This window comes from Spea bombifrons, chromosome 13 (assembly GCF_027358695.1).
Source record: "Spea bombifrons isolate aSpeBom1 chromosome 13, aSpeBom1.2.pri, whole genome shotgun sequence".
NCBI lineage: Eukaryota > Metazoa > Chordata > Amphibia > Anura > Pelobatidae > Spea > Spea bombifrons.
This window is the reverse complement of record NC_071099.1, coordinates 17,093,824-17,111,886: the sequence shown is the minus strand read 5'-3', so window position 1 is coordinate 17,111,886 and position 18,063 is coordinate 17,093,824. Positions and strand designations below refer to the sequence as shown.

Genomic DNA, 18,063 nt, shown 5'->3' with positions numbered 1-18,063 from the left:
TCTGACACAGCTGTGTAACTGGCTTGGAAGGACTTCACACCACTTTTTTTTTTTGTCTCGTACGTCTAGATAGAAATTAAATTTGAGATCATGGCTGGTTCTCCCCAACGTCTAGATTATAGGGAAACTGCTATAAATCGTCATATAAATCTTAATTTATAGATATATATATATCATTTAGTATGTTTTGGTATTTCGTAATTTTCGGTGCCTTCTTTGTAGTTATCCTTTAAAGAAATATGCTTTTATGACATCATTATGACATCATTACTTTTTTTAATGATGATGATGGGTTTATTGTCCACAAATGACACATAAGGGTTAGTAGGTTTCTTTTGGACAGAGGTCCTCCGGTCTTAGTTATCCCATCTAGAGTCAATAGGACCCTTGAACAGTAGGCACATGGATTCATTTTATCTTTTTTTTTTAAATTTTTTTACTGGGTTTGTAAAAAAAGCAACATACTATCTGAAAATGGTGTAAATATTTCATCAGTCTGATTTTCGTTTGCCGATTTAAATCTCTCTCACGGATACAGACGGCGTTCATCTTTTCGAATGCTACGGAATGTTTCTAGTATTCCATTGAGCACGGGTTTTATTGGGATAAAATGCCAAATATAACTGGGTTTCTGGCCTTGGTTCCGCATCAAGTCTGTCCCTGGAAACATTGCCGAGCGCCTGTGTTATTAAGTATTGCAAACGGGGATTTTCTTGCACTTCCAAAAATTCTTCTTTTCCGCGAAGTTAATTCAAAAGACATTGTTCTATATTTATATTATTATTTGATTGAAACGATATAAATTAGATGTTTTCAAACATGTATATTAAACATTTCGTTTTAGTTCATGTTGTTTCAACGAAGCCCGGACAAGATAACCAGCATAGAAGGTACAAAATTAATAATGGCTTATATGCCTTGTTAATGATTGATTATGTATTGGGATTAGACAGAATCTAATTAAAAGAAGTGTTAGAACAAAAAAGCATTTCAAAAACGTTATTATTTTTTTTTATATTATTATTATTATTCTTATTTTTTTTCCCTAGCAGACTTTGGGGGGGGGGGGTTATGATGTATTTCTGTGAATATTGTGAATTAAGAAATAAGAAGACAAAAAAACAAACAAACAAAAAACGTTAACTCAAAAGACATTATTTTCTTGAAACAATATAATGGAATACATTGGAATCGGATGTTTTTAAACAGGTACATGAAACGTTTTGTTTTTGTTCCCGCTGTTTCCACGCAAACCACTTTATAAACAGTTTTTAAATGTAAATAATTGTAGTAAACGAAAGGTGATAAAATTCCTAAAAGTCATACAAAATTACTAAAAGTCATTAAAAAAAGTAATACAAAATTACTAAAAGTCATTAAAAAAAGTAATACAAAGTTACTAAAAGTCATTAAAAACGTAATACAAAATTACTAAAAGTAATAAAATTACTAAAAGTAATAGGGGGAATATTTAGGGGATACTCCCTACATTCTCCTTCCTTCTTTAGTTCCATTTTTGCTTATTCTCCTCTCCCTCTTGTTACGTTCCTGCTTTTTCATCATCCTAGCATCTCTTGCCGTTCTCCCCCCCCTCCCTTTCTCATTTCAGCCTTTTCCTCTCACTCTCTCCCGCTCCACGCTCTCCCTTCTCCCCCTTTCTCCTGGCAGTAGCACTGGAGATAGGAGTGGCTTAGAGCCGGTATAAAGTCCACATCTTTCTGCCCAGTGCAGTAAAATCCTCAGCCCCCCTCATTCTTGCTATGGAGAGCAGCACAGCAGAGGCTGCATTATCTGACTCAGCGAGTACCCCTCTGTGCTAACTGCTTAACAACCTTCAAGCTCTACTCACCTCTGCCTCCACTCACCCAACTTCAGACACACATACCAGCCTCACATGATGCGTGTGCACCTCTACCCTTCCCTACTATTGCTCATCTTGGCATCCCATGGAGTGGCCGATGATGCCATCCAGTGCCCTCCCTGCTCACAGGAGAAGCTCATTCGCTGTCTCGACCCTACTGGGTGCCAGGAGCTGGTGAAGGAACCAGGTTGTGGATGTTGCGCCACCTGTGCCTTACCGAAAGGATCTCTTTGTGGGGTGTACACAGCTCGATGCGGCTCCGGGCTCCGCTGTTTCCCCACCCGGGGCACGGAAAAGCCCTTGCATGCCCTCATGCAAGGACAGGGGGTCTGCACTGATATTTCGGAGATAGAATCTATCCAGGAAAGTTTCCAGACTGCAGGTGAGAATAAAATTGGATATGGGGTGCCTTAACTGGATCCATTTATATTACCACCAAGTAGAAAAACCATACCCCCAGGAGCCTGCCAACTCAACCCCCCCCCCAATTCTATAGCATGGCATACGGAAATTGATTTCAAAGGAGGAGAAATGTTAGAACAAGAAGTCGTAATCTAAAACCTAAAGGGTCTGAAGTTTAGATGTAATGTAAGGAAGGTTTATTTTACCAAAAAAGTGGTGGATAAAAGGAACAGACATCCATCAGAGGTGGTAGAGGCTTATACAGTGAGGGGTTTTAAACATGTATGGGGCAGGCATATGGCTCCTGAATGGAAGACAAGACCAAGGACTGATTCAAGTCTTTACCATGAGCTAAAATAGATAGACCAGATGGGACGAATGGTTCTTATCTGCTGTCAAATTCGATGTTTCTATGACATATTTGTGCAATGCCACTGATTGTTTACTGTCAGGATTTCTAGTGATATAATTAAAAGGGAATACACAGGCAAAATTCACGCTTCAAATTATGGAAACATTATAAACATATCTTATTTTTTTTCCCCACTAAATATTGTGCTCAAACTCTTCAAATGTCCTGTACTAGGAAGCATTGCGTTATCAGATGATTTACTCGTAAGTTCAATTACATTGGAACATTGTGACATTTGTTTAAGATTTTGGCCAGATTTCTCTATTGACCCTTAAATTGTCACGGCTGACCTATCATTGACTTTGTGTTGAAATGGAAAGCCATCCCAAATGATACAATAACCCCAAGCAGAAGTAATAAAAAAAATAAGAATATAAAAAATTGCCAACCCCTTCATCCAGTCTCTTTATAGGTGTAGGTATTATCTGGGACTTTTGTATTTCATTCTGATTGACATGGCTGGCTATGGGTACTTAGGGTTAAGGTCGAAGACAAAAGGCAATTTAAAGTAGTATTGATGCATTGCCATTAAAAATACAGATTCGTGAGAATCAATAAGAATCCAGTCTCGGTGGTAAAGATCACGTAACTGTTGCATCCAGCTGTTAGGATAGAGTTAATTAAAAGTGGTTATTTGTCTTAATAAGGTGGGGTATATATATATATCTGGATCCGGACCGCATATGGAAGTCCAAGTAGGGAGTCGGATCTGGAGAAAACTGCTTTGCGCCATTCTAAATATTCACCTATGGTTATTGGGATATAGAATGCCTACCAAAGGATCTGTGGCATTACTCTGCCCGGTTTGGTAGGATCCAAGGTGTGCTCGAAGGCTAAAAATCCGAATGTTTAAACGGTTTAAAGAATAGTTTTATAAATGCTTCTCTTGATGTGTCAGTGTATCGTAGAAATATCATTGTACATATATATGATCTGATTAATTATATGATCTGATTAATTATATGATATAATTATTGTGGTAATACATATCTAATAGTATGACAATGTGGAGGAATACTTAAGCCAGGAATACCCAGAAATAGTGCAGGTTGGACCCCCAGTAGTATTATGAAGAAAGGGGGCATATTAACTAATGGGAATTCACCTTGATTCAGAAAGAGAGAACCTGTGGGATCGCTACCGGCATCAAGTGGGACTAGATGTACAGGATTGTAATCATATTCCCCTTTATATAGTGCGTTGCTTGGCCCGAGGTTAGGTACCTTGGATCCATATGTGAAAGACAGAAAATGAGAGAGGAACAGAGATATCAACCATAACACAATGATAGGAAAGTCACCAATCGAGAGTCTTGTGTATGATAATGGCGCCAATGAGTCAGGATTTCTGTCATTAACACAGTGTTACTGTTAACCAATTAACTGTGCATCAGTAAGCAATGAGATGAAACCTTCAAAGCCATCTTCTGGACTCTTCTGGACTTTAATTTTAGGATTAAAAAACCTACTTTTTTTTTACAATGCTATTAATATTCATGAATATACAAATTCCAGAGATGGTTTCTAGTTGTAGGACCTCTTATATTCATTGATGAATTTAGATGCCGCTTACACCATGGCAAGGGATCAAATCAGAGCCCACCATGCTTAGACTCATTCCACGAAATTGCAAACCAGAAAACACAATCCTGTCATTTGTACGGGGTCTCATCTCTTGGTTAGTTCCAAAATGCTTTTAGTGGGACACCAATGGCACCATAGGCTCTGCTTCTGGTGGTCTCCATTCACAAAATTGAAACAATGACAGAAACATTGTTAGAAGCAAGGATTATAAACATGGCAGCTGTAGTCAGTGCAGATGTGTTTGGATTGATCACCCATGCCAGGTCTGACACCTCATAATCTAGGAAGTTATAGCTGCCTGACCGGATGCTTTTAGTTGGACATATATTTTTTACATCTAGTGAACATCCCAAACAGGTCATATAAATTGGTAGACAAAGTTTTTTTAAAGTCAGGATTGGGGGGGGGAGTAGAATATTTGCAATGACATAAAAGACTCTGAAATTCAGGGAATTGGGAAAAGAACACGAGGAAGCTGTGAAATATTTGCTAGAGAGCAGACACGGCTGCCCTTAACCTCTCTAGCCTTCCAAAATCAACAGTGCGAGGATTCTGTAGATGGCGATGTGGAAGACCTGGCACAGGTTGGAAATCCATAATCCATGTTTGTGCTGACTGTGAAAAAAAGGATAGATGCATTTTAGTCCACTAATCGTGTAAATGAGGTCATTGGAGATACAAGCAAGAGTTAAAGAGGAGAATTGGTGAACAGGTGAGATACTATTGATGCTCCACTGAAGGCTCGAACCACCCTTATGAGGAACAGAAGCTTTGTCCTGCTTCCTATCCATTGTTTGGCATGTATATGTGGGGGGTGTATTAGTGGAAACGTGGCAAAAAGTGGCATAGTTACTAGTTTTTTGGGTTTAAAATTATTCTCTTCCTCCCTTTAACTTCACAAAAGTCATACGAAGGAAGGAACGGTTTCATGAGATGGAATAATCATACAAATCTTGGGATCAGGTAGTAACAGTGTTTGCTTCCATGGTTTTCAGGGGATGATCTTTTTTGACTTAAGGTGAAACCCCCTTAAAATCGAGTCAACTTGATCAGCAACATTGCAAGTTGTAGATGTTAAGATGCCATCAAGTTCAAGGCAACTGCAGTCGAGTTATGCTTGATACCTGTCTCGTTGAGCATGATGGCTGTCTTGTTGAAGTCAACTGCTGTCTCGGTGGTTAATTAGTCTAGCAGTTGAGCTGACTGTACGAGTCGGTCGGCCAAAAAAGCCAATTGACGTGGCTGCCAAATTGGTTTGTCAAGTTGGACAACCCTAATGAGTTTAAGGCCAACTCCTTGGGTCAATTGTGTTAAGTGAGAACTATTTTTAAACTTGACCATCAACTTGGTTTTAAGTCAAACGTCTGTGCTTTACATGTTAATTAGCAAAGAGCTCACAGTCAAAGCAACCGAAAAGTAAGCTATCGGCTAAATTTGCTTATCTAACCTATAAACATGGCTTTAAAGGTTAAGTTGGTATAGTGAACTGTAAAATGTAAGGGAAAAGGGCAGATCTGGTTTTAATAGATGTTTATTTGCTAGGCCACATCTCTTACTACACTATTAGGCAACGGCACAAGAAGTATCAAAATAAAAAGGAGAATCGAGTAGAACGGATCACGCTGGGTAATAATGTCACAACCAGTGAGTCCCAGATAATGTAAATCCCAAATCCAGGTATAAACACGTAGAAATGCACACACGTCAGTGCGTATGTCAATACACATCAAGCGGGGTTTTTAGTACAGATGGATTTGTCCCGGTGTGAGGTGTCAGCGAGCTGTCCCTCCCGTTGTGACCCCGCGTGTGTCCTTAGGCTCTGCCAGTTACACTTTAACCAGATGCACAAACAGAGGCTGGAGTCAGTGCCCACGGATACCAAGAAATGCACTATTCATCTAACCGAGTAATCTGCCTTTTTACCTCTTTGGTTCCATCATCCTCCCTTGCATAATCTCACTCCCCGCTTTCCTTCTTTAACCTAATATTCTGTAATATCTCCATTAATTCCCCCATCCGTTTTTTCCCATGTATTGTTTTTCTCCACCTGAAAACGTCCCCAGCTTTTCTCTACAATTGTAGTTTACTCTCCTACTTGTCGGCATCAACGACTCTTCCTTCTCCAGCCGATCTCATCACCTATTCCATTACCTGACATTCTCAATATTTCTTAGTCTGATATTGTCCATATCTTCTCTACCTGATAGTCTTCCCATCCTCATCCCCACCATAATGCTCTTCAACCTTCTTTATCTCCACCTGACATTCCCAATACCGATACATATTTATATTAAAAAACCTGATAATCTCTTCTGATGACATTAGTCAAATATTGGCAGATTTCAGGTGGTGAACATTCAGGAGGTGAATTTGATGTAACCCTGAGATGGGCAAATATTTGCCGGGCACAGTGTCAACAATACATAATTACTACCTACCATTTCAGTTCACGAGAGAGAACCACGTTTAGATTTGTTATGTTGGAGATGTCCCATTGTTTATGTTTCTGAAGTTCTGCTACTGGATTAAGATGCATGCATTAAGAGTGGCAGATTAAGACCTCCATACTTGTAGAGTTAAGTAAAAATCTAGAGGCTGCGATCAGCATGGACAACCTTGTCATGCGTTGTGTGGCCCTTAACAGAACTCCAAACTTGATCGGTGGGCCCTTAACAGAAGCCTACGCTACCTTGGGGAGAAACCAAGCATGCTACGGCTGATATGTTTGCGTGATGGGATGATCGGACTGGGTTCCTGAAAACATTATAGTTGAGACGTTGAGACTGGGAGGGCTAGAGTTCCCATTCCTCTTATAGAGACCAAATTAACGAGCAAATCAAAACCATTCTAATGCGTGACTTGTGGGTTATCCAGCCCTGGCGATTGGATCAGACTTTATTTGAGTTCCCTAGGATTTTTGGACATCCAGTCTCGGCTAGTGGCCATGGATAATTCTGGGCACCGTTCTCAGACAGACCTTAAGCCAAGTAAATGTTTTAGGACCTTGATATCTGGCTACATGCCACCTAATTGGGATATGACGGTTTAATATCGGTAAAAAGACTATAACAGAAGTATAGTTAGTCAGCGATTTAATAATAAAGAGAACACATTTACATATTATACTTGTTAACTATCTAGATTCGGGGGGAGGGGGGCTGTCTCAACCATCAGATACCCAATACCTACACCTTTATAGTGAATATCGTGGCCCAGACAGACTATGGACACAGGGAGAAAGATCAATTGAACTACTTTAACAGCCAGAGATATCATCAGATCTGCCACCATACGAGAGCCTTTTTCTTCTCCAGGGTGTGAGTTATAGGGAGAGTATATGTAAATCTGCCAACAGTCCCAAATTTGTAACGACAGCCCCAATAACCTTCTTGCTGCCTCAACAAATGTTGTGGGAGAACTGGGGATCAAATCCATTTAGTAAAGCAAGTGGAAATGGGGCTCTCTGCCCGCACCAGGTCCCGTGACATCATCAGATGTAGATTGTGACATGACGTCATTCCATTTAGTCGTGTTTTGACAGTGTTGTTTATATGGGGTATTAGGAGAAACAGATAAGGAAATCTGAGAACATGTTTTGATGCTTCCAACAATTTCCAGGTAGAGGGACATGAAGCGTACGCTGTGTTTGGAGGAATGAAAACAAGTCTGAACATAAATACACAAGTTTGTTAAAGATATATCACATTCAATAATTCTGATTTTATTTCATGGGTAATAGGAGGAGTCATAGAGAGCGGTTGTATGGAGTAATAGGAGGAGTTAAAGGGAGGGGTTATATGGAGTAATGGGAGGGGTTATAGGTGGGGGTTATATGGAGTAATAGGAGGAGTTTTGGGGAGGAGTTATGTGGAGTAATAGGAGGAGTTATGGGGAGGAGTTATGTGGCGTAAAAGGAGAAGTTATAGGGAGGGGTTATATGTGTAATAAGAGGAGTTATGGAGAGGAGTTATATGGAGTAATAGGAGGAGTTATGGAGAGGAGTTATATGGAGTAATAGGAGGAGTTATAGGGAGGGGTTATATGGAGTAATGGGAGGGGTTATAGGGAGGGGTTATATGGAGTAATGGGAGGGGTTATAGGTGGGGGTTATATGAGTAATAGGAGGAGTTATGGAGAGGAGTTATGTGGAGTAATAGCAGAAGTTATAGGGAGGGGTTATATGTGTAATAAGAGGAGTTATGAAATGTTATATTAAATATTATATAGCTGGTGGTAGGGGGCTTTTGAGTTCTATGTTTCTGGCAATCTATAGTGAATGTAAGCAGATGCAGTCAGTTCCATTGTAGAAGGTGGGGGGATATGGTCCACGGCGCTCTCAGCAGCTGGAGACTGAGGAGGAAAGTGAGCTGGAGACCAGCCACGCATTCCTCGAGTTTAAAGCAATAAAGCTTCGGCAGGGAGTAATCTGCAAGGATTTCCTGGATATCAGAAAGAAAGAAATAACGGCCGGGCAGATATCACCTGCAAATGGAGGGTGCAGAGCGGAAAGTGGGAGGAAAGAACAAGTGGAAGAGGAGAGTACAGCGGAAAGAGAACCTGTACAATTAGAATGATATAAGTTATATGTGATAACATTTATTGAGATAATATATTCACAGAACAAGTGTCACAAAAAAGTACCAAAAATTAGTAGGAAGGGGGTCAGGGATCAGAAAGGAGGACAAAGAAGCAGCAGCAACAGAGAAAAGGAGGGAGTATATAATGGAAAAAGGGGTTAAATCATAGAATACAATTGGGGGGGGAAAGGAGGAAGAAAAGGCAGCAAAGGGAGGAAATAGTGAGGGAGAGTTAAAAGACAATGATAAGATGGAAGGAGAGAGATGCATCTATATTATATCACCTGCGGAAAGTTTATGTCTGGTTTTAATGCGTTTACCATTGTCCTTATCGTTTATTTAACAAGCACCTATTACATTTGTTGGACAGTACAGTAAAAAGGGTTAAATAAGGGGGTAGGCTTGTGAGGACGGAAGAGAAGGGTGAACAAGAGGCAATGATGGGGGAGAGGAGCTGCATGCCAGTTGTACCCCAAAACATGTATAATTCCTGCGAGTTAAAGGGCTCTCTGAAATGACAGCTAATGACCACTGAGACATCTGGCCAGCAATGTGACAGTTACATTATCAAAACCGTCGTGTCACATTTAATAGCGTTGCTCAATTTGTAGAGATTTCAGATTAAATCTGTCTCGGTAGCGAGTACTTCAGGTACTTATACATACACACACTCATTCTTTTATGTCTTCATACTTCTCTGGCCTCCAATAGGTTAACATTTCTTACATATACCCATGTGGCCCGTGAAGGAGAGACATTATTTGCTAACATGGCCTGGCTCCAGATGTGCTTTCTGAGATTACCATCTTAGATGAAAGTCGCTCCAGCGGGAGGAAAATATACATGTACCAGCCAGCACCTTCTGGAGGACCCATCAGACTTTCCATGAGGTCATAGAAGTATTTAAGAACAACAGAGAATGGAGGCAGGCTGCAGACATGGGAGGGGGGGGGGCACAAGAGCCAGAGGTGACCTCGTTAACACCTTGGACCCAATGCTGGTGTTTTCTCTGTGGCTTTGTTGTAATTTTATGAGCATTTATGCTAAAAGTGCTAACTCCTTTCACAGTATTAACACTTTTGCTGATGGGGTTGAGTTTTTGTCCCATAGCCCAATTTCCCCCGGGGGGGAGTGTGACACCCTGCAGGATGAGGGTCATACCCCAATCTCCCCGGGGGGGTGTGTGACACCCTGCAGGATGAGGGTCATACCCCAATCTCCCCGGGGGGGGTGTGACACCCTGCAGGATGAGGGTCACAGCCCCCCACTCCCTGCATCACTGTAGTGAGAGCCCTTTCCTGCCACTGATTGGCTACCTGAAATTGTCAGGGAGCCAATCAGTGCCAATCAATTACCGCCTTATCCATTATAAGGCTTTGGACAGTCATCCAAAACTCCTATTTCCAAAAATGGGTAGCCAATCAGAAAGTGGGTGGAGGTCCGTTAAATAATACTTTTTGTTTGTTATTTTTACTAATACCTCAAAAATGACCATAAAGTATTTTAGAATGTTGACACAGCATATGGGGAGTTTTTTTTTCCACCTAATTAGATTTTTTTCTCCCTGTAACCAAGGACTGGCATTAACATATTCCGTAACAAGCTGGCGTTTGTCTCGCTTAAAATATGTGTGTATCTTGAAAGCTCAGTAAAAATGACGGAGCCAGACTCACATACCCCACTGACAAAAACACACGCTTCAGTAACAGAGCCACAAGGACACGCGTTCCAAAGACAAACACCGCACTGATGCAGATACAGATACGCAGGTCACACACGGACCTCAATGATACAAACGTGCAGTCTGCCAACACGTACACAGACTAACAGTCTAACATGTCCTGCTGACATGCGCAGCTCTACACACATACACGCAACTCCCCCAAGCTCTATGTATAGAGGCAATGGCTTATGGTACAAACCCCACTGGCACACATATAAAATATCCCAATATATATATATATATATATATATATATATATATATATATATATACAAGCTCCCGATCGGAGCCCACTCTGGCTATTATATATTTATTTAAATTTATTTTCCTGTTTTTTATTTTTATTTTATTTTTAATTTTTTTTTTTTTGATACTTTTTGGCTATTATATATGTCACTGGCCCAGGCTGGCCAGCCTAAACATTTTCTATCTTAATCCTCCCTGTCAGACCCAGCTAAGCCAGGCTCTGGAAAACCTCCCCCAGACATCACACATAGGTCCAGGCAGGTAATGCAACACTCGGCTCAGGGGCTCTCCTTGGCCTAGGGGTTACAATGGAGCTTCCTATCCTCTCAACAATCTCTCCGTTAGGATATGTGGAGTTGAAACATAATCCCCCTGAGGCTCTACAATGTACATTGTATGGACAAAAGTATTGGGACACCTGACCATTACACCATCGGGGACTTTGATGACATCATATACTAAATACATAGACATTAATATGTAGTTGGCTTCCCTTTGGAGCTATACCAATGCCTTTGTCCATATAGTGTATCAAAAACACAGGAGCTCCATTGCTACTATGACATTGTGAAGCAGATGTCATTGCTTAGGTTCATGGAAACTTCCATGAGCAGTTGCTTCATGTCACGGAAGCCTGTCAATGGGCAAATGCGCTTTATTGTCTAGATGTTGTTACAAATAGTATATGTATTTAATATGGGGAGGCCCAGGGCTTTGTAAACGCATGTCATGGACACGAGAACGAGTCTGGTGTCCTCATACTGCAAGGTCTGATTAGGAGTGTTGGTTCCTATAGCAGGTAAATGACCGGACCTTCACGGGGCATTCTCTGTGTGAACGGCAGACCATAAACCGCATGATACATTCATCCGTTTAATGTTTTATTTGTTCTGACATCCAAGTGTTTGCTTGTAAGGTACAAATGTACATATTGCAAAGAGGTGCATCGGGTCAACTCTGTCGGTATCGCTTTTAGCGGGATAAAGTGTTAACGTGTTGATGTTATAGGCTTTTTTTTACCTTCTGGATATCTTAGAATGGGTGAGCTTGATAGACATTTATCTAACGTGTAGGGACGAGTCATTTTTTCCCTATAAGGACATATTATAAACCTCCAAAATAATAGACTTTTAGTATGATTGGAAGACAGAGTCCGTTTATTGGGGCAGAAAAACATACTTGTACAAAGTACACAACAATCAGTTATCAATGATATTTATTCAGATAGGTGTCCTTATGAAAGCACCAACACAAAACAGGGGAGTGATACAGTGACCAATCATGAGCAAGAGGAGGACAAAGGGGAACCAATCAGGAAACACAAAAGACAACATCAGCTGCTCATGGGAGGGCTGCAGATTAACCAATGGGAAGAGAGAAAAAGCAGATCACTGCATAACTATAATAATAATATAATATAATAATAAATATATTGCTACAGGACTGTCAGAGTCTTTAGATATCATCCAGGGCTATAGGTGAATGTATAGAGGTTTGTTCTATAAACAATATACATTTATTTATAGTCCTCCCGAAATATTGTAACTTCTAAGGGAATGCGATTGGAGAAATATTTAATATAAAGTGTATTACTCAGCTAAAAGGGTGCATTTTCAGACTCCTTGTGCTCCCATTAATTAAGGGTTTGGCTTGAAACGCAACCTAATGTCCCAAGTTGCGTCTTCAAAAGGGAATTGTCCTACCAGCTGAGGGACTCTTGGCAGATATGTTTTAATTGCCAGTCTGGGGTTCTGTAATGTAAATTATTTTGCCACCCCGCGTTATAATAACCAACTTGGTAGAGGTCTTGTGGCTCCATAGCATTGTGCTGTTTGCCGACTTATGGAAAGAGGAACCCTTGGAATGTTTATCTGATATTGTGTGATAAGATAACCGAGCGCACATAAACATACCAGGTAAACAGCAGGGAAAAACATTGCATTCCACGAAAACAGCCACTGTTTTGTAATAGCCGCTGTTTTCACGCGTTGCTTGCCTTTTTTTAAATAAAAAGAATTATGCCACTGCTATGACGTCCCAACTCTACACCGAGCTACATTGCTAGTAGATATGTAGAAGACATTAAGTAATTCTATTTTTTTCCATATGCCACCATACATGGGGTGGGAAAAGTGTTTGACCAAAGGACCCCACCATGCACACTCACTGCTCAAAAGAATAAGTCACCAGCTAACTGGAAGGCGATCTTTAATTTCATTCTCGCCAATTGTTGAGGTCAAATCTGTGAGGTCAAAGTCAGACTCAAGTTGATACTCATGAAGACTGCGCTAAGCTGGTTCTCTAGGATATATAATCAATCGGTACATGACTAAATCACCCCCATTAACACGGAGATACTGAGACCGAAGTACACACTTGAGATGCTTGGGACATCCCTGGTATGCCTTATATCAATCTCTTTTGACCATCGGTATATGTCTTACAGCTGACGATGATCTCCCCTACATCAGCTACAACCCCTGTGGCATAACAGACAAAAGCTGTATGCAGAAACACCAGGCAAAACTCAACCGGCAGCAAATGCAGAGTGCCAGCAGATTTCTGAAGACCATCAACAATCAACCTGTCATAGATGTCCGCATGGTGAGGAGGCCATCTGAGCTTTCCAGGGTCATATTGACCTTAATTTTAGGGTCTATAGAGTAATTAAATCTTTAACGTCTTGGTTTTCTTCACAGGGCCCCTGTCATAAAGATCTGAAAAGAGCCTTAGATAGACTCTCATCATATCACATCAAGACGCAGGAGGATTTCCTAAGCATCCCCATCCCAAACTGTGACCGCAATGGATTCTACAACTCCAAGCAGGTAAACAAACACAAGCCGTACGGAAATCAAAATGTACAGAAATGTTGCTTCTCTTGGTCATTCGCGGATTCGTGTTATATTACACTTTAAACTTTTGACCAGTTGTTAACAATAAAGATCTTATAGACCAGTCTTATAGACCAGATATTCCTGAATGTTGGGTAATGTTTAGCAATCCTTCTTTGTCCATCAATAGCTTAGAAGTTGCAGTAGGTCTTCAAAATGACGTTGACTTATAAAATCACTGTAGATATGGTTTTTGCTACTTTTTTATATAGATGGAGAAAATTGAGATCCGGATAAAAAAAAGCTTTTGAGAAAGATGGATAACGTGGGAGGGAATAATCCAAGTTTTGGTCATCAAAGCTCTGAATTTACCATCTGCCATTTTTTTTTAACCTACGGCTTAACATTTTCTCACGGTTTTCTCACAGTGTGACCCAGCGCTGAACGGACAGCGCGGAAAGTGCTGGTGTGTGGACTCGGATACAGGGAACGTGATCCATGTCACCTATGACCCCATCCTAGACCCCGATTGTCAGCTGGCATCAAAAAGCATTAGAAATTGAAGGTGGGGAGGAGAGGACGTTCCTGCACAGTTCCTTCACCAAATCCGATTAAAGGGATAAAGCTCCTAAAAAAAGACTCCTGGGACCAAGTTTGATAGTGGTGCAAGCATCACATTTTTTAACCTATTCCTTGCCAGAGGGACCTGCAAGGCATTACAACACTGAGCAATGCGTTACAGGACCCTATGGGACGGAAAGAGTTAATGATACAACTTGAAGGGATATGGGGGAGGGTGTGAATAATGAAAAGAAAAAAAAAAGTTTTATATTTTTCTATTAAATAGTTACTGATGTATTAGACACCCTGGGATGAGTGGGTATAGGGGGTTCGGCACCAGTGCTATTTGGTTCATTAGGGCGCTTTATGGTAGAATGTTGGGGGTATTAAAAAGTATAATAGAGGAATTATATATATGTGCATTGTATAAAATAACGGCTAAAGTTATGTGTATAGGGGATCTGTGACCCACTATAGAGTAGGTCTGTATAGAACTTGGTACAATACAGTTGGATTGGATGGACTGACGGGAATAAAATGGGATGTATGATGGAAGTTACTGGGAACCGAGATACTTAGTCATGGATTTATTTCTTTACATGGAGCATACCGAATAATAGGAAGGGTTCCATGGAATATCTGTATTCTGCGATCAAATGTTTTAAAATCATCCAAGCCATCCTGCGATAATCATCAACACCCAGCAAGACGGAGCTATTAGGGTGCTTTGACGGAGCTATTAGGGGGCTTTGACGGAGCTATTAGGGTGCTTTCATTGGGACCACCTCAAATATTTTAAATACGTTTTGAAAACCACTTGCACTTTGGCAATTACAAAATTCGGCCACTTTTTACACCGTTATAGCAGTTCTTTTAACTTAAAATAGGTTACTTCTATGTGTGGGTTCTATGTGAAGAATGATCTGATTTGTAGTCTATAGCAGCTGATGAACCAGAGGCTACCGGTTTCTAGACAGTAGTGATGATTACGGCTATACGTTTTTTTTTTAAACCAATCAAAAATGAGTGACACATCCTTGGCCGTTGAAGAACCAGGGCGAGAATATTATCACAGGGGCAATCTGAAGCCAATGGAGCTTTTTACGTGTTTAAATGTACATATCAACTTTGTATGAAATTAAATGTGAACAATAAAAACCACTGATATTTCCCTAGTGGGATCTCTCCATGTGACTTTATAGAACGTGGCTGTGAGTGTTATGGTCTTCTAATTGGTTGGAAACTATAAGTTAATCGCCATTGACAGTAGGTTGGTTGAAGCAAGATGGGACGTGTAGGTCAACTGCTATGAGTTAACCAAGGCAGGTGTAGACATGTCTGTCAAAGGAGACATCATGGGTTCAAATTTAGGTTCTTGTCTTACTTTACTGAGAGCGTGGTAGATAAGTGTATGAGCCTCCCAGTAGAAGTGGAAGAAGCACTTACAGATCACTGCAGTATGAAGATTACCCTTAAAGGCAAGCCATGGTACTAACATGGACACTATGGGCCTCTTGGTGTCCTGAACATGGTCTGTGTCCTCTCAATATAATGAATTCAGTGTGGAGGTAAAAACATGGATGGCCCTAATTTGGTTCCTTGTCAATCAGCAAAGAAGATCATCATCTGATTTTGTACCCAGCGCTTATTGAGTATGTACTTAAGGTACGCCCCTGTGTATGTGTAAGTATTTGTGTGTTAGCATGAATGTGTTCGTTAGTATGTGTATGGTAATGTAATTATTCTTCACCTGCCCCCCTGGACCAGAAGGTGTCAGTCTTCTCCTGGCATAAATTGTTGGCGGTCTATAAATAAAAGGCAATAATAATACAGTGCAATTCTCTTTTATTAGCATCATATCATATCCCCTTCATGCACCAGGGGGCACAAGATACACGGATCTATGCCATCTGAAATCTGATGGTAAGGAGGACAAAGATTCCATTTCCCATAGCATGCATACAGTTCTGAGACTGTATTTTCACTTGTGGTCATAAACTCGCCAATCCTACACAAAAAAAAAAACGCAAAACAACAACAAAAGGCATCTCAAAGTGCTGACCTCGGCGGTTTTTAATAATGAATCAGCTTTGCCCTTCTATTAATGTAAAACCAGGAGGCATGGACCGGCAGCCATCTGTAACAAGACTTTCCCTTGTTTAGCTTAGCTAATGAGTCGCGTCGGACGTGGCTTGGGTTCAGTCTATCGCGCATTCCACCCAGTCTGCAGAATTCTGTACAGTCTGAAGGCCTGCGGATCCGCCACTAACTGGAAAAGTGACCTGAGGACAGTGAGACATAAACATTTTATGGGAACAAAGTGGCACATCGGGGTATGTAAACTTGGTTAAAGTTTACTTTCCATAGGGGATCAAAGTGCCATAGAGTCAGTCCCCTGTGGAAGCGACCTTACTAATGGGTAATGAGTAAGCTCAAAGTGACCTGTTTTGTTTAGGATTAATGAGTGACTATGAAAAAAATGTTAAGAGAAGTAGTATTTTAGGAATTATTTTTTTAACGTATATTTTAATTCTACTCCTTTCGGAGAGCTAGTCCTGGTAGAATAGATCCACGCACCCTTCCTCTTAACAGACATAGTGGTGTATTTATTTTTGCCGATGCCCTAGGGCAGTTCCACCAGTCGTTCCAGTTCCTTCCTTACAGCTGAACACTGGGATATGATGTCATCTCTCAGCGCTCTTCCTTTTAAGGAAGTGAGGTGCCGGGCAGAACTGAAGTATGGAGGCCTCCATAGTGGGCTGGCTGGGGAGATCGCTGATCTCCCTTTTAATGACCCGTTCAATATGTAGGCAAATGTGGAGGGACTAAATGCTTGTCAGCGGGTCTATATGCGTTATAACCTCCCATTCTCCCGACATAGTATTTCTCATGGACCCAAGAAGGCATGAACCACTACAGTCCGGTGCACACATACAGCTGGTAGGGGGCAACTGAATGGCGTATAGGGGTTAGAATAGGCGATAGAAAAGGGGAGATGGCAGCTTTCAGCAGCAATCATGCCTGGGGACTCTGAGACCCTTTAAATATTAAGCATTTACTGGTCCATAAAGATTCCATTGAAGGTTCTCAAAATGGTGGCACCCAAATTGTCCTTGGAAAAACCATGACTTTTCCATGACATAAAGATAATCTAAATGAAATCACCTATATTAAAGCAGGGATTTCATCTGGAATGAAGAATTATATATTATACGAAGGAGTCACCCTGAGAATCTGCCCGTTCACCCAAGACCCTGAGATCGGCTTCAAGCGTTCCCAAGGAAGACAATACTTTGTAAATCACCTGGAACTTGTTGCATATTACTTGTGATCTGCATTAATTGTCAAACACGAGCCTCTTCAGCACTGGAAGAGTTATGTTTATCTTTTTAGTTTTGGCCGCTGGTCGTCTATAGTGTGCCTGCGTTTATACGATCCAGATGTGCTTAGATTTATAGGGAGAAGCTGGATTTTCTTTAAAATAAAAAAAGAGCCAGAACGGTGCCAGGTTTTATTTCATTACCCTATACGAACCTAAGAAAGGAGTGTAACGACACAATAAGCAGGTCACCATCAAGAAATGTTCCCCTCGCATGCCTTGGAGGTGGACGGGGGTTTGGCTACCAACTGCCACATGTAAAACAGATATGGCCATATTAATCCATTCTTCACCTATTACATCACAGATGGATCGCTTTTGGCACGTGTATTCATAATGTTCAATTTTTTTTTTTTTAAAACTATGATAAACAATAAACGAGATGCAATATAGATAGTTCACTTGCAAACGATGTCATACAATGATGTCATAAAGAGGTAGGCCTATACATTATCATTATGATTTTTTGCTCATGGAATTTTAGA

At 40.8% G+C, this 18,063-nt stretch overlaps 2 protein-coding genes across 2 annotated transcripts in view; one reads left to right on the top strand and one right to left on the bottom strand.

Moving 5' to 3' along the window:
- LOC128471095 (collagen alpha-1(V) chain-like) overlaps positions 1–10,717 on the bottom strand; it is a 30,288-nt gene extending 19,571 nt beyond the window's left edge. Inside the window, exon 1 of the mRNA XM_053452952.1 lies at positions 10,707–10,717. The gene's annotated coding sequence lies outside the window, so the exon portion shown is untranslated. The remainder of the gene's footprint in view (positions 1–10,706) is intronic.
- On the top strand, positions 1,744–15,360 carry IGFBP4 (insulin like growth factor binding protein 4). The gene is made up of 4 exons (XM_053452954.1): positions 1,744–2,243; positions 13,251–13,408; positions 13,504–13,632; positions 14,067–15,360. The coding sequence occupies exons 1-4, from the start codon at positions 1,895–1,897 to the stop codon at positions 14,199–14,201; spliced, it is 771 nt and encodes a 256-aa protein (XP_053308929.1). The 5' UTR covers positions 1,744–1,894; the 3' UTR covers positions 14,202–15,360.
- Positions 15,361–18,063: the final 2,703 nt, after the last annotated feature.